Genomic DNA, 27,313 nt, shown 5'->3' on the forward strand with positions numbered 1-27,313 from the left:
GCCCTTTAGCATGAGGTGTGTCAAGGATAGTTAATTATATTACATAGAAAGCCCTTTCAGTAGTCAGATATGATAAAATGTGATAATAACGTTAACATAATTGAATTAAGGCTACTTAAGAAGTAAGGCTACTTCTTGAGCTTTTAATCATCATCCCAGCCGTCGTTAAAGGCTGACTTCCAATCAATAGAAATGCTTTAAAACTTTATACAGGGAGTAAATGCAAATCACTAACCCTATTTTCAGGTCTTGCCTTCATTTCCAAACTTCACCACAGTGTTTACAGCCTCTACTGTTAAGCTGTCATTCAAATGCAAACATTCAAGCTGGGTTGCACACAGAACTGCAGAAGTTAGTGTGAAGTATGAAAGCTGTTGAGTGGGGGGTGTGGGGTCCAAGAGGTCTAGGTTTAACTTCCAGTTCTGCTGTCTTCAGCAAGTCACTACCTTTTTGATGATGTTTATTATCAGTATAATGAAAAAATGTTACTTTTCTCTACTTCTCAGGGTGATAGTAAGGCTCAAATGAAATAATAATTGGAAATGGGTAAAGAGTAAAAAGCAATAAAGTTCTTCAATTTTCTTTCCGAAACTTTTTTTCCTACTCAGGTCCATTCTTTATGTGGCCTCCACCTACTCGGAGTCTCACATGCTATGCTACCTAAGTTGTGTCTCCTGTAATCCAGCTCCATATCTTCCATCAATATCTATCTGTTCTAGGTTTTATGTTTCAGACCCTCATTTGTATTAAGATAGCTATAATCAAAAAAATATGAAAATAACAACAGCTGAATTGATTGAATCCTTACCACATGCCAAATCGTAAATTCATTTTACAATCCCACAGCTTTTACTAGGATAATTTCTGATTACATCATATTCCTCCCATGTTCTCTCCACTTGCTATGCAAAAACCTTTATATATTATTCTCACTTAATCTTGGCAACAAATAAAACTGAGTCTATTATTATTCTTGTTTTACAGATAAGGAAACTGAGACTTGGAAAGTGAAGTAATGTGTCCATGATCACCAGCTAAATTGTGGAGCTGTGCTCTGAATGCCTCAGAAACTGTTCCATAACCCTGCTGCTCCACTGCTTCTCCTGAATGCAGAACTAACGTAATGAACAAATAGTCACTCATGCATTACCTTTGAAATTTAACATGCTCATATAATCTTATATTCCGAAGTTAGAAAATCATCTACCTTAATGATCTATCCAGCCCTTAAACTTCCTTTATCTTATGCCTAAGTCACAATCTGCCTTTGTTTCAGTAACACCAATGAGGGATCTGTATCATGTCCAAAAAAAAAAAAAAAAAAAAAAGTAATCCCTTCATCTTCAGACTGCTCTACTGGGAAGTTCTTTATATTACCCTTTTTTTTTTTTTCAGAATAAAGCAATATTTCTGTTCACCCTCCCTCCCTCTCTTCCTCTTTCTTTCTCTCCTTTACTCATTTTTTTTCTTTCCTTCTCTCAAAAAAAGAAATCAACTTGTAAACCTCTAGATCCAGGTCGGCAATGTCTCTCTCATTGCTTGAATTCCTTCCTTCCCTTCCCCCCTTCCTCCCCACTTCCTCCCTTCCTTCCTTCATTCCTTCCTTCCTCCCTCCCTCCCTTCCTGCCTTTCTCCAGTCCTCCTTCCCTTCCAAAAAAAAAAAAAAAGAAATCTTTCTTCCGGAAAACTCTGTCTACTGACATTAATTTTACCCAAAAGCTTTACTGAAAAAACTGTAATTCAAATGTTACACGAAATAAATCCCCTGAACAATCTCTTCCCCTTGATAAGGTACTCAGTGCACTTTGACCAGGCTGGTCACTCTCACATGAAAACACCCAAAACCTCCTCTGCATTTCACCCAAACTACAGGCATGCTCTGCCCAGCTGAGCAAAGAGCAGGACTCCAACTTCCATTGTTACAGATGCTCTATTTCTTCAACTCCCATCTAAGATACCATTAAGATTGTGGGAAGTAATCATATCATGCTTTTGACTCATATTATGAGTTTACATTTCATCAATATTCCTACATCATTTTTCACTCCTTCTTCCATTTACTGTTAGTTGAAACTGATCATGTTGCAGTTAGGCCACTTCTCTAGAATAGTGGTTTTAACTGAGGCTGTACATTAGGATCCCACTGGGAGTTTTAAAAATATTGATTCCTAGATAGCAGCCACAGAACTTCTAATTTATTTAGTGTCAGAGGTGGCTCAGGATTTACATCAATTGCGTCTTCCTACATATGTATTATCCCAGTTTGATAACATCTACAGATAAGTCATAATGTTCGCACCAAGTCATTGCAGAGTCCTGGAGCCTTCCCTTAAGTTAATATTGGCCAGGTAGACTTTAGGTATAGATATTCAACCAGTTACAAATCCACAAAATTACACTCATTGAATCCACAGTTTTCTATTTTGTTCACAAAATAATATCAACAAAGACTTTGTTAAATGTCTCACAGAGAGCTAGTCTAGGGCCCTAGTTAAAAGCATGGATTCCACACCCACTGCAAATTCAAATCTCACCTGAGTATTATGACTATCCTATAATACATAGCTAGATGACTTTGGGCACCTTAACCTCTCTGTACTTCAGTTTCCCTAATGCTTACATATGGGATTGTTGTAAAGATTAAACAAGTTTATACATATAAAATGTCTTGCATATGGTTAGTTTGAAAGTCAACTATCATTCCTGTTATTATTAAGTCTCATTATACACCATTTATTGCAGCCACTCCATTTGAGAAGGACAATGATAATATTTGCTGCTGGAGAGCTGACCTGATGCATTATACAGGCTGAGTAGTGAGAGATGGTGAGGTACATCGGGGCTTATTGATTACAGAACAGGGTTCTCAAGAAGGATATAAAGCACTGCCAAGTCTTTTGAGTCTTAAGCTGTTGCTTGTAGTGCTCTGGTGAATGGTTTTGTTGGTTGAACTATTTGGATTTAGGACTAAGCATACTGGGGTATCTAATCCCAGTCTGGTTCTTAGCTATTGTGTTTTCAGGGTGTTAAAGTCACTTTTGTAGTTTATTTTTATTTCAGCTGAAGCTTTTTACAGTTTAGATGGAGCTCAGCTTTATTGTAGGTTTACCTTAGACACATCTTTCACTGGATTTCATTAGTTTAGGTTAATCGTATGATCACGGTGGCTGGCACAAAATTTACCAACCCTGGAGTGTATTAGCATAGCTTAGTGAAACTTTCATTTATTGCTGGTTAAATCAGCTGAAGCAAGCAATAAGCATCAGAGATCATTTCCAAGCCATACCCATTTTCTTCTTACCCCAATTAAAGCATGATTCACAGCCCATTACAGAATTTCTAACTACTGCAGGAGTGGTATTCATTGCTTACTCACCTTACTAAATCACACAAAGTGGCTATGTACTTAAATTACAGAAGATCAAAAGCTCTTAGATTAAGAGTTAACTAATTTATTGTAACTATACTATTACCCATTGGGCAATAATAAAAATATAGAAAGTATGGGAAAATGTCAGAAAAATAAGTCATTGCAGATTCATTTCTGTGTCTACTTACTCTTGGATATTATAAAATTTCTTCAGAATGTAGCCTGCCCTCTCCCAGCACCCCCAACCCCAAGAATCCTGAGCAAAGAAATCTCCCTTTAACTTGCTGGAAGGAAGGGAGAGTCCTAGATGTAAAGTCATTTCTTATAAAAAAAAAAACTACCACTAATGAAAAATCAATCAGAGAAAAATGAAACAAAAATACCACAGATCTTCAAGTGAAATTCACATGCCAAATCTGAAATGTGAGCAAAAAGGTGATTTGCTAAATGTCCCAGTAGCATCACAGAGTCCCTGCAAAAACTAGAGACAGAGGGCTCCTTATCTCTGACAGGCCAGGTGTTCCCTGGTGGAGGTATCTTTTTATCATTCAATTGCCATTTGCCAAGAAAAGATAGTATTGAGCAATATCGCTGTTTAAGAAATTAAAAGAAAGAGAGTCCTTCAAATTAGGAACTTTAGCTTACCCTTCAGCACTTTTTCCAAAAATTTGAGGACAAATGTTGTTGGAAGACTTTTAGGGATTGAAGTTTAGATTATGGATTCACATTGGCATTTTTGCATAAAAAACACACCACACAACGAGACAGTACTGAAGTAAGTAGGAGGACATTGGAGCCAACATGGGGACTGGAGTAGAGTATTTCAGGTAAAAAGGAACCAGAATCTTTTCCTACAGAGCATAGTTTAAATACAAGAAAAGGCCACCAATATCAGTTTCAACTAGTAGAAGAAGTAATGCATAACACAATAGCGTTTATGATTAGGCAAAAGTGGGAAACAGATTGATGAGTGGAGGCAAAAGACATCTTGGGAGATTTAAAATGATCAGATTGAAATAAGGGTATAGTATTAACAAACATGAAAAAAAGGGAAGAAAATAGGAATTTGTTCTCTAGGGCAATAGATACTGAAAAATGAACTAGATCATTTGGTGGGTGTAACATTTAATTCAAAGAAGATATGGTTTAGTAAGAAGTACTTTCTTGAGATGGTAGACCGAATTCATTTCCAAAACTTGGGTTAACAGCGCTCACATTCAACTGATCAATTCAGGCTCAAAATAGGTTCTGGGTTTGAATGTTGCATGACTGACAGAGAATTGAGGTGGCATTTTAGACTAGAAACAAAAGGTTAGGTTAAAGAAATTACTCCAAACATGTTGTCCATATTGTTTATTAATCAACTATAGGTTCTCCTAACACCAAATTCTGTTATATTATATGTGGTCCACGCCTGTGATTTTTTTTTTCTCATTTGGAGAATGAAATGATACACTGATGTCTAGTTTCACCTGTTAAGGATATCAACAAAAAGGAGGGGGGAATATTAGGAAGTGAGAAAAGAGAAGAAAAGTAATACAGAGGCTGAGTGGGCAAAGGGGATTTTGCAATACAGTCTGAAATGAGATGAAGATTATCAGAACAGGACCCCTTTATTCCACAGTGAAGTTGCCCAATACGTAAGAAGAACATTCAGATCTAGGACAGAACATTCTGCTCTGTTCCAGTGTGGTTAAAATTGGGGTGGCTAGGGTCTGGGAACAGAGTTTTGGTAAACAGCTTAGCATACATACAATTAATTAACATTACAAAATTGTTACGAGAATTCAATAAAAGCCTACTTGTAAATATTTTAATATCATATGAGGTACACGGTAGGTACATAATAAATATTGTATCTATTCTATTTTATTCAGCAACAGTGAGTTGAATAATTGAAGGATCCCATAGATTTTCTTCTAAGTCAAGTTTCCAAGTTACTCTGCCTCTCTGAGAAATCTAGAGGGTGGCAGTCAGAATTAAGTCCTAAATTAAAGAAGGTAACTAATATTTAAATAAAGGCCAGAAGAACATGTCGGGGAGGAGGCATTGAGAGAGGGACCTCTCATTTTGCATCTTAACTACAAAAGAAAAATGAATATGTAAGTATCTCAAACCTGCTAAGGAAGGAAAATCCTGAAAATGTTATAATTGATAAGGGATGACAATTAGAAATTAATTGTATAATACTCATTATTTATTTAAAATGTTACTGACACTTGTTATTTAATGTGCTGCCTTTATTAGATTAGTAATTATAGGAGGCTTTCATTTATTATTCGTGATTTCGATTCCATCAGTCCTTTATTTCTTGACACCATTTTAAGTTTCTCAGACGGTAACTTTCTTTCCCTAGGAGTTGTCAAGCATCTGCCCTAACAGTTAAAACTGATCACTTTTACAGGAATGTGGAGCCTCCATTTTGGCACTGGTAAAACCAATTTTCTAGGCCATTACTGGAGACTCACTTTCTTATTTAGAAAATGCGTAGAGTTTCCAGATCAAATACAGGACACCAGATCCAAGTTGAATTTTGGCTAAACAACTAAATATTTTCAGTATTAAGCATATCCAAAATATTGTATGGGATATATACATATATAGTATTATTTATTGTTTTAGCTAAAATTCAAAACTTTTTTTTTTTTGAGACGGAGTTTCGTTCTTGTTACCCAGGCTGGAGTGCAATGGCGTGATCTCGGCTCACCGCAACCTCCGCCTCCTGGGTTCAGGCAATTCTCCTGCCTCAGCCTCCTGAGAAGCTGGGATTACAGGTACGTGCCACCATGCCCAGCTAATTTTTTGTATTTTTAGTAGAGACGGGGTTTCACCATATTGACCAGGATGGTCTCCATCTCTTGACCTCGTGATCCACCCGCCTAATATTCAAATTTAATGCAGAGTTCTATATTTTTATGTGCTAAATCTGGAAACCCTAAAACTTGATGTTCCCAACTTTATTAATGGAAAATAGAAAAAAAAAGTAAGAGAAAAAACTGATAGTAAATGAAGCTTTAAGGTAAGAAGCCACTTTCACACTAAAGTATAATTGTCTTAGCAACATACCTCAAAAGAAACTACAAACTCTATAAATTGCCCAAACTACTATTGGATGTATACAATCAGGAAAGCCAAATTTGGACAGTAATTTTATTTTGCAATCATGTTTCTCAATTAAAACAGGTTTATATCTGCTAATTTTTGAAACTAGTTATTTTTAAGATGTGCTGAGGAACAACTCAAGATGCTATTCCTTAATACAAAAGTGAAAAGATGCGGGCAAATCACTGAGATTTATATCCTCATGATTTCCTAAATCCTACTACTTATGAAGGAGAAATTGCTACTAAGACTTCAGGCAGATATGCCAAATTAATCTTTTCCTTCCTCTGAGTGAATTTTCTATGTTCTATGTAATATGAAAAATTTCATGATTCTAAGGCAATTCTGACATTCTAAAAATTTTTTTAAAAAGGTTTCCATTTACTAAACATGTTACAACATCAGGAATTTCAAAGAGAAAATGTCAATGTCCTCTAACTTTCTAATTCTCAACCCACAAATCCAATTTGTCTCACAGTCTTTGGGGAACTAATAAACATTTATTTGTAACTCAAAATCTAAAACCAAGTCCCCTTAACAATCTGATGACTTGTGATATAACATTCCCAAAAGAATAGAAGAAAAAAAAGTTTTCACATTTTGCTTCATCTAAAAACAGAATTGTTGTCTAATTATAATGGTACATGTTACACCCTTATTACAATAACAACATTTTATCTTGAGTCTTTACATGTGTAATCACTTAACCTAGGCAAAGATCTAATAATTAACGAGAAAAAAAATGAGGAAATTCAGGATTCATGAAGTGTTTTCAGTTCCATTGTCAAGAGCATGAGAGAAAAAGTATATTAGCACCATTTCAATATGTACTTATTCCATCTGCATATCCTTTACGACCATGCAAAGAATCAGCACAAAAATAAATACTCCACTAAATGTCTTTGTAATTTTGATCACCTCTATTTCAAAATGCATTATGACAAGCACAACTTTCAACAGGGTTATTTTCTGATTGAATAAAAAGGGGTAAGGAAAGCATTCTTAGCACATTGACAAGTGCATTTTATTTTTATTCTATGGAAACAAATTAAAGCTGTATTTAATATTAATACAGTTTTAGCATTTGAGGGCTTCTGCTTTTCTAAATGAGACCATTGCCCTAAAGGAGGCATTTTTGGGTCAAATTTCTAATGTATCTACAGGCTGTTTTAATTTTATTATTTAACTCACCCTACTCATAGCACATACATGTACAACTAAGTATGAATAGCTTACAGCAAATGTAAGATGTGCCTTTCACTCTCTCCTACAGTGCTCTGGGGTGCATTACGAGACAAGACAAGCAGATAAATATAATGATGAATTGCACAATATGACCAAAAATAGAGAGGTTTTCTACAAATGTACTGAAAAAAATAAACAAATACTTCACATTTCAGAACATAATTATTTGGATGTCACATGTTAGCAAAGGACAAAGTGGCAGATATTAGCAACTTTAAATCTGTAGGTTCTGGATTAAATAATATAAAGGAACTTTAGAGAAATGACAAAGCATCTAGAGAGTAGATGAGGTTGAAAGTAAGAGTCTATTCTTGAGGGTCTAATTAGGTTCTTCCTATCTCTCCACTTTTTAAAAAAAAAACTTCATAGAGACGCCTTATCAGAAGCTATCAGTTTTGACAGTACACTGAAATCCTGGCAGTGAACCATAAATTGACCATTACCATAAAAAGAGCTGCTAAATGAGAAACCATGTGCTCAGTATAAAACTAATTTCATGCTTTCAAAAGCACACAGTGGCTTCTAGCAAGATAGTGGCCCTGGGACTTGCTGAGACAGATTGGCGAACACAAATGGTTTGTTCCTGATGCGTCTGCTTAGCCAAGCTTTACGTGTACTGGCAGTAAAAGAGGTTCTCGAGTCTTCTGTCAAACAAATACACACTTAGCTATAACTTTAAAGCTGAAAACAGCTGCCTCAAATAAATATAGCAGGAAAAACACATACACATATATACACACACACTCCATGTGCCATGTTAGCTGCTTCCAATCAAATAAAAATAGATTCCCCTGCCAACCTAATACACTAAACAGACACTTAATAAACATAATGCTATTTAATACATTATAACCCTCACACTTCGTTCATGCTTAGAAACACAGGAATTAGAGTTTAGCCAAGCCTACGCAATACCACTCCATCTACTTGGAGGCTAACTTTGAGTCTGCCCTTATCTAGTTGGCTTTCAAATACCATATACTTACAAGGCTACCTCAAACCTTTCCAAGCATGATGACCTAGTAATTTAACCTCTCCAGGTGAGTGCATGTACTTTATGCATATTTAAGTGATAAAATCTGCTACATTAAAAGCATGTCTGCTATTAAAAAAAAACACACTTCATGAAGAAATACTGCTAATTTCCTCTCGTTCTCATTCTGCACACCATCACTAGAAATCAATTACTGTTGGTTGCCCAGTGCACGACTGGTCATAACTTTTCATTATTAATAATGTCAAGCTTAACTAGGTGTCAACTCCAGTATGTAATTCACATCACTTACTTTCTTAGTTATCTTGAAACATGACTTGTCTCCTCCTATCTGTTTTTCACGTCAAAGATTCCACAAAGTACTCTTAGTTTAAGCCTTTTTAATATTTCTGAAACACATAATAATATTGCTAATTACCTACTTTCAGTAACGATAGCAAATTGCATAATATCACTGACTTGTTGGGAATGTTTAAAATGCAAAGGAAGTCACCCACTGGTAAGATGCCCTCGGCAAACAGCTAGCACAGAAGAAAGGGATGCTCATCACAGCCATGTAAGGACTTACTTCCCAACAAAATTAAAGAATCATATATTTTGCTCTTCAGTTTTGCTCTTTTGGATGTGTCAGCACGACACGATAAACACAATTGATGACTCCACAGGATTCAGTTCAACATACGAAAGAATCTGTTACTGACATCCCAGACCCCAGCAACCAAGTTTTAAATAAAAATGCTCACCTCTGCTAGGAAGTCCACTCCACATCCTGGCAGGGCTTTCACCAGCTTCCAGAGCAACCAAGTTAGATAAACAAAAGTTCCAGTATGTGACCAGGGTAATGCACAGCGCTACCAAGACTTGGCTCCAGCCCTGATTATCTGTGTGACAGCACCACGTTATATCAGTGCCGCTCCAAGCCTTCCCAGTTGCTGGCTTATTGCACTGCTCATTGAAAATCCTTTACACGCTGGCAACATTTTAGGGAAGGACAAGCACACTCTGAGTCATTTGTAAAGAAAGCAGAGCAATTTCAATTCTATATCTCCATGCGTGCTGAAACCAGAAGCACTGTCAACGTACAAGTCTGAGGTGGATTTATGCTGAGAAACAGGCAACATAAGCCTTCATTATCAATGCATGAAATCAGCTACTGTGATCAAATTCAAGCAAACCACAAAAAGGATATGATTATGAAAGTCTCAACAGATTTAGCACTAAACCTTGTGGAATAAAGAATCATCTATTGAAATTGTGTAAATGTTAAAAATAGCTCTGGCTTTTCAACAATGAGCAGGATACAGGGAAGAAATCAGTAGTCTATATTATAAGGACTTATAAAGGCTGCATAAACCAAAATAGCTGTAGGTTCCTGGGACTTCTCTACAGACAAGTGAAATCATTGGAGACTATTACAATTATAACAAAAATAATTCCATATATATGACACAGACGTCCATTAGAGGGCAAATCAAACATCCTTTAACTCCTAAATGCCCGTCTCTAAATTAAAATAATGGTGATAGTTTAAAATGTGCAATGCTATGCTAGCACCAGGACAAAATGCTAACAGTTTTACTCTAAGACAATTTCATAAACAATAAAGATTTAAATCTATTCTGTTTAATAAGAAAACAAACATGCATGATAGATATTTTTAACACTATCATCTTTGCTCATTATTTTAAAAAATCATGAAACCCATGTATTTTTATGCAACTATCCCCAAATTTATACCTTTCCTTTTTATCATTCTTCCTCTTTTGTTACTAAAATATAAGATGCAAGAGCTACTGGACACTATTTTTAGAAGACACAAGGTAGCTATACCCCAGAAAGCAATAGCCGTGATTTGATATCACAAAATATACAGCTTTGACATGTGCATGCAAACTGCAAAGCAAAAAGGAAATAGAACGTTTATTAGAAGCCACCAAAATAAACCGGAAGAAATCCCTAGCAGGCAACATTGACAAAGAACACATTTAAGTTCTATTCCATCTTTCAGAAAGGGTTTTAGGTTCTCATTAAGACTCTGAGGGCAGAGCAAATGAGAATCCAATAAAGGTAATTCCTGATTTGAGGATCTTCTATAAATGACTGGGTTCAGTTCTAGTAATCCTACTAGCTCTGAGGTGACACATTTAGAAGTGTCCACAATACGAAACATCTGTGTAAAAATAAGCAGCACGCATTTACATAACACAGCATTCCGGAGCAACATTAAACACAGCACTCCCATGGGTATTTTCACTATGTCTCCATATGGAAAGTTGGCTCCTTATGGCTGTAGGTTAGATGCCCTTGCTTGGAGACAGATTAGACACACAATTGGACATGCACACAAGCATGTGCATACACATATACATACACCAATGAACACTTACTCCTCACAGTCACTTTGGCCACCTGAATTCCATTTGTTTTGTGTCTCCTGAAGCCCCTAGGGCAACATTTGAATGTATTATGAGAAACAGCAGTGGGCATCACTGACTTTGCCATTGTTCCTGTCCTCTCTCTCTTCTGTCCTCTCTGCCCCATCCAACACACACATAAACTTTCCCTAGAAAATAGTCATATAAATAGTTCACGAGAGATTGCATGCCTAAAAATATTTTTATTATTAGCACACATGAAGCTTCCTAGTAATGAAAGTTTAAAATTAAAACCAAGATATTTGATTATAGGTCAATCCCTTATCTAAAACCCTTAGTGCTTGATGCATTTTGGAATTCAAATGTTTGCAGATTTTAGAAAGGTAATATGCTACGTATGCCAGGAATTACATAATGCCTCCATTGGCGGATGTTATGTAATGCCACATTGGGGTCTGGGGCAGCAACTCTATAATCAGAAACATTAACATTCTATAGCAAAACACGTGCATATTCATACTTGCTGGGATAAATAAATGCTATAATTTAAGCTCACATTAGTTCAGGTCACATTTTCCCATTGATATGAAATACAAAATCTTCCAGTTTTCATTGCTTCTTGGATTTCAGGAATTACAGGTAACACACTGTGGACAGTATTAACGTTTACCTAAACTGCTATAAAGTTATGGATTGGGAAATGGTACCTAAGCAGGTGTTCTCTTGCTTAGGCAGGAAATTTGGAGGGTACTGTTACTTTAATGGATGGGCAAAAATATGAGGAAAGGTGCTACTAAGACTGAAAGACAAAGCCGAGCAGAAATGTTGCATAATATACAATGACAAAACTAGGACATGGAAAAGAAAGGCAGAAGAAGCCACTCGAAATTACTGAATCAAAAAAACCATAATATTAATAGTATTCATTGATTACTTAAACTTTATACCCACTAGTGTGAAAGGCACTGGACATAATTTTTTTTTTTTTAGCAACCTACCTTAATTTTCAAAAGGAAATTTTAAAAGGAAGGATGTATCTTCAGAGTGAGGCAAAAAACATTGGGTTATCTCACCCTCTTCTCATTGTACCCAAAGGCAAAATATCCTTAATATTAAACAGTGCATGTGACACTGTCAGAAACAAACAAACAAAAAATAAGTTTTGCCTTATGAAGTAAAGATTTCTGTTTATTTATATACACTATATACTACTTGCTATAGAGGTTCTTTAGAATCCATTTTAGAAAAAAGTAGCAATATTATCTGCCATCAAGAGTCAACTGTTTAATTTTTAAATCAATTTTAAAAACATACGTTCTCCAAAAAACAAGAATAATGTGTTGTATTTTCTTGGAGTCTTTCCTATGACATTACACAAATAAACACTTTTCTTTAAGTACATTAAAGAACTTTAATATAGCAGAGCATTGACAATACACTAAGACTTTGGGTCTATAGAACAGTTACTGTCTTCAAAGAGCATTTCCTGGGTGCATTTTGGGGCCTAAACGTGCACTGGGGAAGTGTCCTGGAGGCATTTATGTGGAGAGTGGTCTTTCTAATCCCTGAACAAACTATACTAGAATGTGTGGCTCTTAGTATATGGAATACAATCACAAAGTCATTTTCTATGTGAAGAAGGAAACTGCATTTATTTTTTTGACAATACAACATAATTTGGTGAATTGTTTTCTTAGCAACCAAAATGGTGCTCTAATGGTTTTATGGAGTTACAGCAGTTCCTCAAAGTAACTGACTAACCTATAAGATGAGTAACACTTCAGGGCTATGATTAAAAAAAAAAAAAGCTCCCCATACCTTTTACGTCAAGTCTGTAAAATGACAGATAATTACTCAGTGAACAGGACAAGAGTCTCTGGATTGCAGTGCAGGCTCACCAGAAAGCAAGCTCTTGAAATGAAGTTGGTTAACATTTATGTGAATACCAGCACACTCAGCCCATTAAAAAGTAAAATATCCAGCCCTTACACCTCCTCCAAACTCCATGTAATCAGAAGAGCAAACGTGCTTCACAGCTGGCCCAAAAACAAGCTCAAGAAAAACTGTTAAGTGCCAAGGACATATATCAACCACATGGTCAGCTGTAGCATTCCACAGGGCTGTATAACCCAGAACATTGTCCAACAGCCTCCTTGGCTGTGACACTGTTAAGATGCAAAGTCAAATGTCTGTGTGAAGAAAGTTGGTCAGTCCAGGTGAGAATACATTCATCCCCCAGTGGAAATTGAACTCTAATTACCACTAGGCCCACTACTGAAAACCCTTTTCCCTAGATTAGTTTAAAATGGGTAACACTTCTATTCCAGACAGACACCAGGATTTTAAATACGCCTTTGATAATTTAAATCACTCAGTCACACTAACACTTGCCATGATTGTCTGAGACTCAGTTTCCACACTGAAAGGCATCAGTATTTGGTTTTCAAAATCTAAAACCCAAGACTTGATGTTAAGCAACTCTTATCTTTTAATACATATAATAAGTAAAAGTTTATATTCCAAAGCATTCTTAAAGAAAAAGACAATCCACCCTTCACTAAAAAGAGAGCCAACCACTCCTTTTACTCATTTTATCAACGTTCCATTCAAACTCTTTTCTGTGTCAATCCCTTAGAGTTCTGTACTTAATCCACACCCTTGTATAATCCACATCCTTTGCATAGTTTTTAAACACAGGTACAGAATAGGGAGTTGTTCTACAATGACTGTTTCAAGTCGTCGTCAGGTGTGGTTTTAGATTTCTGACAGCACTGAAAATGGCTGGAGCTCTGTCTCAAATTGAAAGCGTTTGTGTGGCAGCGGGTGGATAGAGTTGTAACTTGAGACTTCACCCTATTTCCAAATTTCTCTACTCTCATTCCCAAGGAACTTCAATCTCAATAAGCCCTACAGTATCAATCTCAATTAAATTTATCTGCGGAGAATAGATAAAGGGCACCAACTCTTATCCTTGAAGAATAGAGTCAGGATTTTGTAAAATACTTAGACACTAAAAAGTGATCAACTCTGAGTTAGACAACGAATCAGAAAAGTATATCAATATTCCTTCTGCTATATGTATCATCACCGAGTCTGAAGAACTACAAGTAAGAGACAATTCCTGAGTGCTCTTAAAAGGACTTGGGATTTATACGAAGAAAAGCAGATGCCCACTTTTCAAAGGTGCAATTTGACATATTTTGACCAAGGCCTTTTCCCCTGCTAAGCTTGTCCCATCATTAAAAACCATAAGTCATATGGGCTCTATCCAATATGTGGATTGTATAATTATTCTATGAAAGGAGTTTTCTGAATTTATTAAGAGGTTTAAATAAATAAGTATATTGTAAATAATTTAACCCACCTGCCTCACACTGAAATGATTTACTTACATAGTGCACTTACTGGTAGAAACTCAATGATTTCTTATACATTCACCATGGTGATTATATTTTGCAAAAGTCAGATTTCTTGGTTGAATAACAAATATCAAGTTGATTCATCAAAATTAAGTCAAAGCAAGCATTTGAAACTATGTGTTTCCACTGAAAATACATGATCATACTGATGAATTCTCTCTCAATCTGTCATACAAACCTAAGGGTGCATCATTCAACATTTATGTCCCTTTCTAATATATCTTAAAATGGAGATTTTTTCCAGACATGGAGCAATATTAATATATTTAAGTAGTAATTTTTATTCCTGAAAACTAGAGAAAGATCTCTCCTGCAATTCTGAAACATCTACCCTCCCCACCCCCTGCCAGGTCTCCCCTGTAGATTCTGCCTAATGCATACAAGGTACTCAGAAAGTCTATCAGATGAGCATGCTCCTGCCCACACATGCATGTCCACACATGCTTGGTATGCTATTTCTTTTCTTTCCATACTCATTAATAGGTTCCATCAGAGTTGACGTGGGCAAGGGAATGAGGAAACTATCATACTTTCAATATACTCATGGCACCATCTTGTGGTAATTCTATGGTATTGCGTTTTTCAAGTTTAATTTTTAAAGTTCTTCAAAAATGTCTGGGAAAACACATTTGAAGATAAACTTAACGTTCTAAATATGCATGAGATGCAATATTATAAATCTGGCCTATGTACTTAAAACCACCCCCAGATATTTTGAGAGTTATAATATCTATCATTAGTGTCCTGACCCCAGAAGCCATTTAATACCAATAACTGTTTCTTGAAAGTAGAATAGGAATGAAAGTAAGAAATATTAATGGATCCCTGAAGATCCTGGGGGCACAGAAGAACACCACAGACGATACCAGCAAAAAATAAGTAAAATTATATATAACACTCAAACTGACAACCCATTTTCCAATCCTGCGCTCCATTCCCACATCCAAACTACTACTCTGCTTCCTGCTGCAAAATACCCAGGTTTTATCACCCTTATCTTCTCCCCAACCCCAAATGTCCTCACTTTAAAATCTACTCAAGCTCAGTTAAAAATTTCTAAGGCCAAATAAAATATGCCCCTTGTTGAATTAAGAGGCAGATCCTACTTTTTCATCCCTTGAATTTGAGCTGGCATTGTGTCTCAGGCCATTCCTGCTGCTATAACAGAATACCACAGACTGAGTTGATTTTTAAATAACAGAAATTTACTTCTCACATTTCTGAAGGCTGAGAAGTCCAAGATCAAGGTATCAGCAGATTTGGTGTCTGGTGAGTACTTGCTCTCTCCTTCCAAGAGATGCCTTGTGGAATCCTCTAGAAGAAAGCAATGCTGTATCCTCACACTTGGCAGAAAAGCAGAAGGAGCAGGCAGCTCTTGAAGCCTCTTTTATAAGAGCACTAATCTCTTCATAATGTTGGAGTCCTCATGGTCTAATCACTTCTCAAAGGTACCACCTCTTAATACTAAACATTGGGGTTTAAGTTCTAATGTATAAATTTTAGACAGACACAAACATTCAAACCGTAGCACCTTGTGACTAGCTCTGACCAAAAGAAGGCAGTAAGTTGCAGCTTCTATTCTTGCTGTCTTGCAGAACTGCTCGGTGACTGCTGGGTACCAGAGAAGAGCCTGGTCTAATCTTCCAGTGAGAACTATCCAGCCTACAGCCAGCAGCAACTGCCAGATGCATGTGCAAAGCCATCTAAAACATCTAACCCAGTTACCCTGTAGCAGCCTGCAGCTCCATGGGTGTCCGCCAGTGAGTCCAACACAAGAACCACATTGCTGAGCCCAGCCCACATTTCTGACCCACAGAATCATGATTAAAATAAAACTTGTTTTAAATTTTTTTCTGAAAGCTTCTGCCTACCTTTCCACACCTCTCTTTTGTTTCCTTCTATTAATAATTGTCTTACTCAGTTCAGCCACATCTCAGCTTTTTAGACACACCAAGCTTTTCCTCAGGTTGAGATTTTGAGCATTCTCCTCACTCACTCCCTTTGGATCACTTTTCTCCATTCTCTTTGCTTGATTTTTTTTTTAGTCTTAAAATTTCAATCTTAAATGAGAATGGATACCAGAGGGCAGGATGTTAGTCACTAGCGACCCTACATAGAGAACGAATATGGTCAGTTTTATCTGGAGTTGGGAAGCTGTGAATAGGTCACAGAAAATACGCTTGCAATCTTGTGGTATGCTGGGGAAGCAATACCTAAGTGAGATGTCTGGAATTGATGCAGAGCCTCCTAGTTGACATAAACCAGATTGACAGAGAGAACTCAGGACAACTTAGCTCTGAATTCCAGCAGCTGCCTCTGACTTTCTCATCTATGTATTTGCAGCCGTTTTTCCTGTGCCTCTGTTCCCACAGGACCAGAAGACCCTTCTTCCTGTTCTAATTCCTTTATACCTTTACAAAGGGATATTCCTTTTTCCCCAAATCATACTTCACTCCAATAATAAGAAACTATAGTTTGTTCCTATATGCATCTGCATTGCTGTTCCCTAAACCTGGAATTTTTTTTCTTGAATAATTTGAAACTCATCTTTGAATGCTCATCTCAAAGATCACCTCCTCTGGAAAGCCTTCTGACCTCCATAAAGTTAATCATTCCTTTCTCTGTGGTATATTTACCTTACATGGAGATCTGTCATTGTTCTTAGCATAGCATATTGCAATTCACTTATTTAAATATTTATCTTTTCTTGATACTTAAGATATTTTATTAATCTCCATAAAGTAGGAACTTGATAATATTTAAAATAACAAAAATACCCAAGTTTGTCTTTACTATTATCTCTAATCATGCTATTAGAAAGCTGGGGGTTTTAGGTGGTCATTTTTATTATAATGGTTAACTGAAATTTTTATTAAGATAATTGGAGATTCACATGCAGTTGTAAGAAATAATGGAGTTCTCTTGAAACCCTTGCCCAGCTTCTACCCAGAGTAAAAATTTTTAAAGGCTGTAGAATAATGGTGTAATCAGGATATTGACATTGATCTGATGTACAAATCTTATTCAGATTTCCCTGGTATTACTTGTATTTGTGTGTGTGTGTGTGTGTGTGTGTGTGTGTGTGTGTGTGTTGTTCTGTGTAGATCCATGTATCCCCCAGCAGGGATCTCTCATGTTGCAGTTTTGTATCCACATCTACGTTTTTCTTGAAACTCACCCCTTTCCATTACCAACCACTAATTTGTCCTCTACTTCTACAATTTTGCTATTTGTACAAATGAAATCTATACAGTATCTTTTAGGGACTGGCCTTTTCCACTCAGTATAATTCCCTGAAGTTGTGTGTATCAAGGGTCCACTCCTTTTTATTGTTGAGTAGTATTCCTTACTGCAAATATACCACAGTTTGTTTAACAAGTCACCCCCAAAAGATATTCATATCCAATCCTTGGAACTCATGAGTGCTATCTTTTTTTGCAAAAAGGCTTATTGCAGAATGTGATTGTTAGGGATCTTGAGATTAGAAAATAACCCAAGATTACACAGGTGAGCTCTAAACCCAATGGCTAGCATCCTTATGAAATAGGAGAAAGGAGATTTGAGACAGAAGAAAAGACACAGACATACAGAGCAGAAGACACTGTGAAAACAGAAGCAGAGACTGAAGTGATGTAGCCACAGCCCAGGAATTCAGGGGCAGCCATCAGAAGTTTTAAATTTTTATGTCATTACATTTAAATCTATAATTCATTTTCAGTTAATCTTTTCATATAGTGTGAGATTTAAACCTAAGTTATTTGTTTGTTTGCTTATAGCTGTTCAATTAGTCCAGGACCATTTGTTGAAAATGTATTCTTCCTCCACTGACTTGCTTTTGTAACTTTATCAAAAAATCAATTGAGTATATGTGTGTGGGTCTATGTCTGGGTTCTCTAATCTTTTTCCTGTCTCTCTCTCTGTCTCTCTCTCTCTCTCTCTACAATAAAACCAGTCTTGATTACTTTAATATACAGTAAGCCTCAATATTGGGTAGAGAGAGTCCCTCCTTTTTTCTTCTTTGTCAAGTCTTAGTAGCTAAACTAGCTAATAGGTCTGTGCTTTTTCATATAAATTTTAGCATAAGCTTGTCTATGTTTACAAAAAGAACTTGCTGGGATTTTGACAGAAATTTCATGAAAACTATAGATCAGTTTAAGGAGAATTTCCATCTCAATCTCGTTGAGTTTTCCAATCCTGATTTCTAAACACATGGTATGTCTCTCCATTTATTTAGGTCTCCAATTTCTTTTCTCGGCATTTTCTAATTTTCAGCACACAGATCCTACACATTATTTTTTAAGTATATATCTAAGTATTTCATTTTATTGGAAGTGATTATAAATAGTATTGCATTTAAAAATTTTGATTTCCATATGTTCATTTTTAGTGTATAAATATAATATGTGATTTTTTTCTTGAGACGGGGTCTCACTCTTTTGGAGCACAGTGGTGTGACTGCAGCTCACTGCATCCTCAACCTCCTGTGCCCAAGCAATCCTCCCACCACAGCCTTCTGAGTAGCTGGGATTACAGGTGTGCACCACCATGCCTGGCTAACTTTTTCTATTTTTTGGAGGGATGGTGGGGAGAGACAGGATCTCACTGTATAACCCAGGCTGGTCTTGAACTCCTAAGCTCAAGTGATCCTCTTTCCTCAGTCTCCCAAAGTACTGAGATTACAGGTTTTTACTTCTTTCGTTTTTCTTGCCTTATTATAGGGCTAGAACTTCCAGAACCATGTTGAGTAAGACAATTGAGAGTGGACATCCTTCCCTCTTTTTGGTCTTAGGAGAAAAACATTGTCTTTCACCATTAAGTATGATGTTGCCTGTAGGCTTTGTTTAGATGCTTCCATTAAATCAAGGTAGTTTCCCTCTATTCCTAGCTTGCTGAACATGTGTATTGGGTTTTCTCAAATACTTTTACGGCATTAATGAATATGATCATATGAATTCTTTTCTTTAGCTTGTTGATATGGTAAATTATTTTAATTGTTATTATTTGAGATAGAGTCCCACTCTGTTACCCAGGCTGGAGTGCAGTGGCATGATCTCAGCTCACTGCAACCTCTACCTTCCAGGTTCAAGTGATTCTCCTGCCTCAGCCTCCTGAGTAGCTGGGATTACAGGCACACACCACCATGCCTGGTTAATTTTTTTTGTGAGTTTTTAGTAAAGATGGGGTTTCACCACGTTGGCCAGGCTAGTCTTGAACTGCTGACCTCAGGTGATCTGCCTGCCTTAGCCTCCCAAAGTGCTGGGATTACAGGTGTGAGCCACTGTGCTCAGCTGGTAGATTATTAATTTTTAAATGATGAGCCAGTTTTGCATACCTGGAATAAATCTCACTTAGTTATGGTATATAATTCTTTTCATAAATTGCTGGATTCAATTTGCTTATATTTTGCTGAGAATTTTTTAGTCGAAGTTTATGAGATACTATTCTGTGGGTTTTTAAAAATATCATCTTTGTCTGATTTTGGTATTAGGCTAATACTAGCCTCATAAAATAAGTTGGGAAGTATTTCCTCTTCCTCTATTTTCTGAAAGCAACTGTTTAAAATTGGTGTCAATTTTAAAAATCCTTGGTGGAAATCTCCACTGAAACCATATGAATCCAGAAATTTGTTTTTTAAGTGCTTTGTAATTATAAATTCAGCTTATTTTATGGCTAGGCCTATTCAGATTGTCTACTTTTAAATTTATTTTTATTTTTGAGACAGAGTCTTTCTCTGTCTCCCAGGTACAATCTCAGCTCACTGCAACCTACGCCCCCTGGGTTTAAGTGATTCTCCTCTCTCAGCCTCCAGAGTAGCTGGAATTACAGGCATGTGTCACCAGACCCGGCTAATTTTTGTATTTTTAGAAGAGATGGGGTTTCATCATGTTGTCCAGGATGTTCTGAACACCTGACCTCAGGTGACCCACCCACCTCAGCCTCCCAAAGTGTTGGGATTACAGGCATGAGCCACTGCACCTGGTACAGATTGTCTATTTTTATTTTAGTTGCATTTTAGTTATTTATGGTTTCTGAAGGACTGGTTCATCCTTATAACTTGTCAAATTTATAAATACAAGTTTTTCGTATTTATTATATTTTTTATTGCTGCAAGTTCTCTCATAATATCATGTATCTCATTGGTATCTTCTTTCTTCTTGTCCTCATCAGTCTTGCTAATACCTTATAAATTTAATTGATTTTTTTTAAAGAATAAGATTTTTGTTTTATTGACTTTTCCTCTATTGCTTTCCTATTTTCAAGTTCATATATTTTTGGTCTGGGTCTTTATTACTTCCTTCTGTTTGCTTGTGGTTTGGTTTTTCTATTCTTTTTCTAGCTTCTTGGTTGGAAACTTATTTATTTGAGAACTTTTCTCATTTCAAATATAAGCATTTAAGGCTATAAATTTCTAGCTCAGTACTGCTTTAGCTTCATTCCACATATTTTACTATGTCGTGCTTTCATTGTCATCTAGTTTTTCCTTTGAGACTTCTTTGATTCATAGATTATTTAAGAGACATACTGTTTAATTTTCCTGTTGTTTTTCTACTATTAATTTGTACTTGATTTTATTATGGTCAGAGAAAATGTTGTATATGATTACAGTTCTTTCAAATGCATTAAGATTTGTGTTATGGTCCAATATATGGTCTACCTTTGTGAATAGTTGTATAGGCACTTGGAAAAAAGTGTTCTACTGTTGTTGAGTAGAGTTCTATATAAATTAATTAGATCTTGTTTGTTGATTATGTTGTTCAGACCTTTTATATTCTTCCTGATTTTCTGTTTAATAATCCCATCAGTTGCTGAGAAGGGGTCCCCAACTGCAAGTGTACATTTATCCATTTCTTTTTTCTGCTCTGAGTTTTTGCTTCATGTATTTTGAGGCTCTGTCATCTGATGCATGAACATTTAGGAAGATTATGTCTTCCTGGTGAGTTGAACATTTTATCAGTACATAGTATCTCCCCCATCTTTAGTAAATTTCTTTCCTTTCTACTTCATCAGCTATTAATATAGCTACCCCTGCCTTTATTTTTTAAATTACTGTTTGCATGACATTTCTTTTCCATTCTTTTACTTTCAATGTATCTCTTATTGATTTTGAAGTGAGTTTCTTGTAAGCAGCATATACGTGGGTCATTTTTTAAAATGCACTCTTTTGATTGATTTATTTAGGCTATTTACATTTAAACTAATTATTGATATTAGCACTTAAGTTTAATATTTTATTATTTGCTTTCTGTTTTTTCCTTTGGTTCTCTGTCCTCTGTTTCTCTCTTCTTTCTGTTCTGTGGCTTACTTGAACAGTTTTTAGGACTCCCTCTTGATTTATTTATATTATTTTTGGTTGTATCTCTTTGTATAGTTTTCATAGTGGTTGCCATTAATATTATAATGATATACATATGTGACTTATGGCAGACAATTTATTGCATTTAAGTTCCCTACTTTTAAATATCATTGTTTTTAGGATCAGATGATTATAATTTATTTCAGTCATCAAATATGATTTATAAAATTGATGAAGCAAGTGATAACATAATGGTTAATTTTATATGTCAACTTGACTGGGTCAGTGGATGTTCAGATATTTGTAACACTTTACTCTCAGTATTTCTTCCTGCCTGACTGCCTTCTACCTATGATGTTAGTTTATTTTCCTGCCTTCAGACTCATATTAAAACATCAGCTCTTCTTGGGTCCTGAATTTGCCAGTCCCCAGATTAGAACTATACCATAAAATCTTCTGATTCTCAAGTTTTTTGGACTTAGATGGGAATGACACCATTGGATCTCCTGGGTCTCCAGATTTCCTACTGATCTTGAGAACTGGAGATCTCTGTAATTGTGTGAGATAATTCCTTTCTCCTACTGGTTCTGTTTCTCTGGAGAACCTTACTACAGGTAGTTTACTATGTACCATATGTCCATTCTTTCCATTGTTCTTTCTTCTTTCCTTCTCAAAGCCCCAAGATTCATTCTTCCATCATTTTTTCTAGTTGAAAAGTTTCCTGTAGCCAATATTTAAGGATAAACCTGCTAATGAAAAATTATGCTGCCTAGTACAAGTTCCGTCTCATGTGATGATAGTTATTTAATTTCAGGCAGTTGTGACTTACCTGAGGTGCATCTAGATTTGGGGTGGGTTGAGGAGGGTAGTTATGGGCTTACATGGTGCCAGGACTCAGTCAAGAGTGTTTATGACCTGGCTGTCACTTCTGCATGTGGACATCTGCTGAGGCATTTTTATTTCTGTCTGATATTTAGTCATTAGTTCATGCAGGAACTGTGAGATATTTATTTGCATATCTTTGCAGTGGTACATGGGAAACATTATCCTGACACTGTCCCAGTCCAACAGAAAAGACTACTTCCCTGTGGTTCCCAGGCTCAACCAGCAGCTTCTGCACTTACTAAGCCCACAGGAATTATGAGACTGCCTCAGGTCCTTCAGCCCATCCCTATTAGGGGCCAGGAACACCAGGGTCAAACTGTCTTTATGGACCCTGTGAGAAGAAACACACAACTACTTTGTCCAGAAGCCAAGACCCATCTGTGGTTTCTGTTATTTCCACTTACCCCTTGGAACTGGATGGGGAAAGCATTAGGGATCTTCTACATGCAAACTAAGTTACCTCAACTCACTTTGCCTTTCCATTTGATTCTCTCCTTCACAGCCCAGAGTATTCATAAAACATTTGGCTAGGTAGACAGTGCTGAGAAAAGGATGTTGCTGCTACTTATCATAAGTCACTTTGGTACACTGATTACACACACACACACGTAGCAGACTAGTTTGAGGTACACTCTAAGAATATTTCAGGACTCCATATTTGGGTCTCCTTCCACAAACACTCCCTTCATGGAAGCCTGTTTTCCCCTCCTAAACTCCATCTCTCTCTCTTCCCTTCCATTCAGTGTGGAAGCTGTTTTCCTCTCCTGGATTCCATCTTTTCTTTCTCTCACCCAGTGTGAGAGTTAGCTGTTTCTTTCTCTCTCCTTCTCCTGTTTCTCTCTCCCTCTAAATTAAAAAAAAAAAAAGATATTTCTATTGTTCTAAAGCTCAGATCTAAAGGTTCTAAATACCCTGAATACTAAGTTTGGTAGAGGAACTTCCAGTGGTTAGGGGTAACCCACCTTTTATTCCCAGGAACAAGACTCAATTGTCACCCTGTGGACCCAATTCCCATTCATGTCAACTCTAACACTATAAACCTGACCCAGAAGAGGAGAAGTCACCTCTTAAAATAACATTTTCTTGGAAAGAATATCTACTACATTTTTTTTTCTCTATGGGAGTGAAATGGCTTTTATTTTCTTCCCTGTGTTTGTTTTCTGGGGCCACTGTAAAAAAGTACCACAAACTAAGTGGCTTACACAACAGAAATGTATCATCTTATAGTTCTGGAGGACAGTAGTCAAAAATCAATGTGTTAGTTGGGTTGGTTCCTTCTAAGGGCTGTGAGGGAAGGATCTATTCCAGGACTCTCTCTTTGGCTTGTAGATGGCTGCCTCCCTGTAGTTCTTCTCATATCATCTTCCCTCTGTGTGTGTATCTGTCTCTGTGTCTGAATTTCCCTTTATTTTTTGTAAGGATGTCAGTCATATTGGATTAGAGCCACCCTAATGACTTCATTTTAACTTAATTACCTCTGTAAAGAACCTAGCTCTAAATAAGATCTTATTCTGAGGTAATAGAGACTAGAACTCCAATACATCTTCTTTTTTGGTGGAGAAACACAATTCAACCCATAATATTCACTGAAGCCAAGTGACAGTAAAAAAGGAAGACTGGCATTTTGTTTCTTGTTTAGGTGCCTGCTTTGTCAGTGGGCTTGCCAGCCTCCCCTGTGCTACCTGAGCAGGAAAGAAAAGCCCCCCACGGTCCACTCCACCTGTACCTGCCTGGGCCCCAGCAGTTCCAGGTTTTCAAGAGGAATGTTCATTCTCAGATGGATTCTGTGCCTGACCTCAAGCCCCAGGCATTGATGCATACGAAAAAAGAGGACACAGTCTTACTAGGACTAACCCCAGTGTGGAAGAAAGAGGCACATACAGTCAAGAAATTAAGCCTTTTGCTAATAACTATGAGTAAGCTGGAAGATGTAGCTATCTCACAAGGGACTCTCAATGCCTAAGAAACCACCTAGGGGGATTCCCTTCATCCACAGGGTCTGTTAGGAGCATGTATGACCCACAGAGACAGCCAAAATAGTAAGCATCAATGAAGAACAACAGCATTGCCACCTTGTGGAGTCTATAAGGTAAGGTTAACCTCTACCTTTCCATCCTTCTATGGTTTCCCACCACTAGGCTGAAGAGCAGGCTGAGGCAGGGGCAGGGTAGAAGCTCATGTGCCCAGCCCTCCACTCTAACTTCTAGAGTCCATGTAGACAAATCTTAATTTGGCAATATAATTGTTTTTATAAATGGAACTGAATCTACTAAATCAAAGAATCTTTCTGAATATACAAAAGTGAGAAGTTAAGAATTGAGAGGGTGTTAAGGGAACTGCTACCCAGCAGGAAACACAAATTTGATAGATCAAAACTGAGGAAAGTGACCAAAATAAAAATGAAATGATGTGAGGCTTGAACCTCATTAAGTGGAGACTCTAAATAGTAGATAGTGTACACATGCACACATAATAGCATTAGGTATATTCCACCTGCTGTTCCACTTAGCATTGTATCATGGACAATTTCCCCTATTATGAGGTATTCTTCAGAAATATAATTTTTAATGACTGTGATATTTATAGACATTTACATTCTAACAGATGTAATTTAAACCTTTACTCAGGCTATTTGTGCTCTAATTTAGGTATCATTTTGAACCCAACACTAAAATAAATAAATATATATATGTGTGTGTGTGTGTGTGTGTGTGTGTGTATGTGTGTGTGTGTACACGTATATATATACACACACATATACATATATATACTTTTTTTCTTGAGAAAGAGTTTTGCTCTGTTGCCCAGGCTGGAGTGCAGTTGTGCAATCTTGAATCCACCTCCTGGGTTCAAACAATTCTCCTGCCACAGATTCCTGAGTCGCTTGGATTATGAGTGTGTGCCACCATGCCCATCTAATTTTTGTAATTTTAGTAGATACAGGGTTTCACCATGTGGCCCAGGCTGGTCTTGAACTCCTGGCCTCAAGCAATCTGCCTGCCTTGGCCTCCCAAACTACTGGGATTACAGGTGTGAGCCACTGGGCCTGGCTGTAACACTAACTATATTTTTAATATGTAACTATAGGTAAATTAATACACCTTGGAATAATTAACATAATAGAAAATGGAAAAATAATTTTTCTGCCATTATAATTATGTATCTTATATCCTATAAGTTCCTTTACTTTCTTTCACAGCATGTTAAGTATTGACTGAAAAAAACAGTTTAATGAAATTAAACCATTAACTGAGTAAAAAGTAGTTAGGTTTGGCTTGAAATATAAAAATTATTTACAACACACCAATAACCATGTAACGGCAATGAGTGAAATTCCAACAAATGCTTTCTCTGCATCATCTCACTTCAAGCGAGGCCTCATTACAGAGCAAACCCTTGCTAGAGTAGAATTTGGAGCTCTTCCCTCACATTTGGGAGGAGGCTTATCTTGGCCTCCCACCTCAAACCTTGGGAGGAAGCCTGCCTTTTGTAGAAATCGTCACCACAGATAAAGGTAAATATCACATTTTTCTTTAATTCTGTCACAGTGAAGACACTCAATAACCAGCAATGTAGAGGAAGAGGTGCTGCCCAAGGATAAGATAAAGGATTTGAAAGATTATTTAGAATTCAGGGCAGAGGCAAAAATGCAAAAATTCCTGAGCTCTGCCTCTATCCAGCCCACAAGGAAATGGTGAGAGGCAAGTGAAAGCGATGCATGATGGTGCTGGGTTTCAGAGGGAAGCCTCGTTGGTTTTGGCAGTGCCTGTTCCTATTGTTAGAACACCCAGCACACTGCTGGCAACTCTCTAAAAGAATATGACAAGTTTAACATGCAAGATTAATGCTCCTCTCCTGCATCATAGGATGTTATAAATAAAGCTGTAGCTTTTTATATACTATCAAGTGGTATGCCACCCAATAGAAAGCGGATAAAGAAAACCCAAGAAAGCTAATTTTGAGAGGGGAAAAAATGACATCACTGATCCATTTTAAAGCACATTTCAAAATACATTCAGAAGTGTTCACACATTGTGGGGACACAGGAAGTCTCTGGCCCAATATACAAATTGTGTGTGTGTGTGTGTACACGTGTGTGCCAGTGCATATGTCAGTGGATGTAACAAACATTTGTAGAGGTGACAAACAGCTCATGGGTTTTACCTTTAGGAGAAAGAGTACGTGTTATCAGGGTGGCCCAGTTTTAAGGTAAAAATTAAGTCTTGTTCTAAATCCTTCATTTTCTAGACCAGGACCATTTCTCCCTATAGCACATGGAGCCCAGAACACTGCCTCCTACCTGTGCTGCTGTGGCTGCTGGGGCTGGTCTGCGTTGGCGGTGGGGGCTGCCCATCACTCAGCTGCTTCACTCGTTTGCGGTGGGATTTGCCATTGGAATGCACCTGAGCCTGGGCTGCAGAGTTCAGCTGGATGTTGCACACTTCACAGAAGGAGAACAGAATTTTCTTTTTCTCTTTGCTCAACTGGTCCTCAGGCCTGTCACTCTTTATCCCCTTTTCTTCAAAGCCCCGTAGAAAATTTGCCATATTCATGATTCCATCTTCAAGATGGTTGTCAGGGCTTAAGGAGTACCTCATGCCTGAAAAACAAAACAAGTACAAGTGCTCC

General features: G+C 37.0%; 1 protein-coding gene across 9 annotated transcripts in view; it reads right to left on the reverse strand.

Annotated features, from left to right (window-relative positions):
• ZNF385B (zinc finger protein 385B) overlaps nucleotides 1–27,313 on the reverse strand; it is a 400,251-nt gene that overhangs the window by 275,931 nt on the left and 97,007 nt on the right. For 7 of the 9 annotated variants that reach the window (XM_078327336.1, XM_035304435.3, XM_035304434.3 and 4 more), the window contains one exon: nucleotides 26,985–27,284. In XM_078327336.1, coding sequence (XP_078183462.1) covers nucleotides 26,985–27,038 — 54 coding nt within the window. In that variant the 5' untranslated portion in view covers nucleotides 27,039–27,284. Of the gene's footprint in view, nucleotides 1–9,454; nucleotides 9,587–26,984; nucleotides 27,285–27,313 lie in introns of those variants that run through there. The other 2 variants (XM_035304440.3, XM_035304436.3) reach the window with 1 other exon arrangement.

Source organism: Callithrix jacchus, chromosome 6 (genome assembly GCF_049354715.1).
Source record: "Callithrix jacchus isolate 240 chromosome 6, calJac240_pri, whole genome shotgun sequence".
NCBI lineage: Eukaryota > Metazoa > Chordata > Mammalia > Primates > Cebidae > Callithrix > Callithrix jacchus.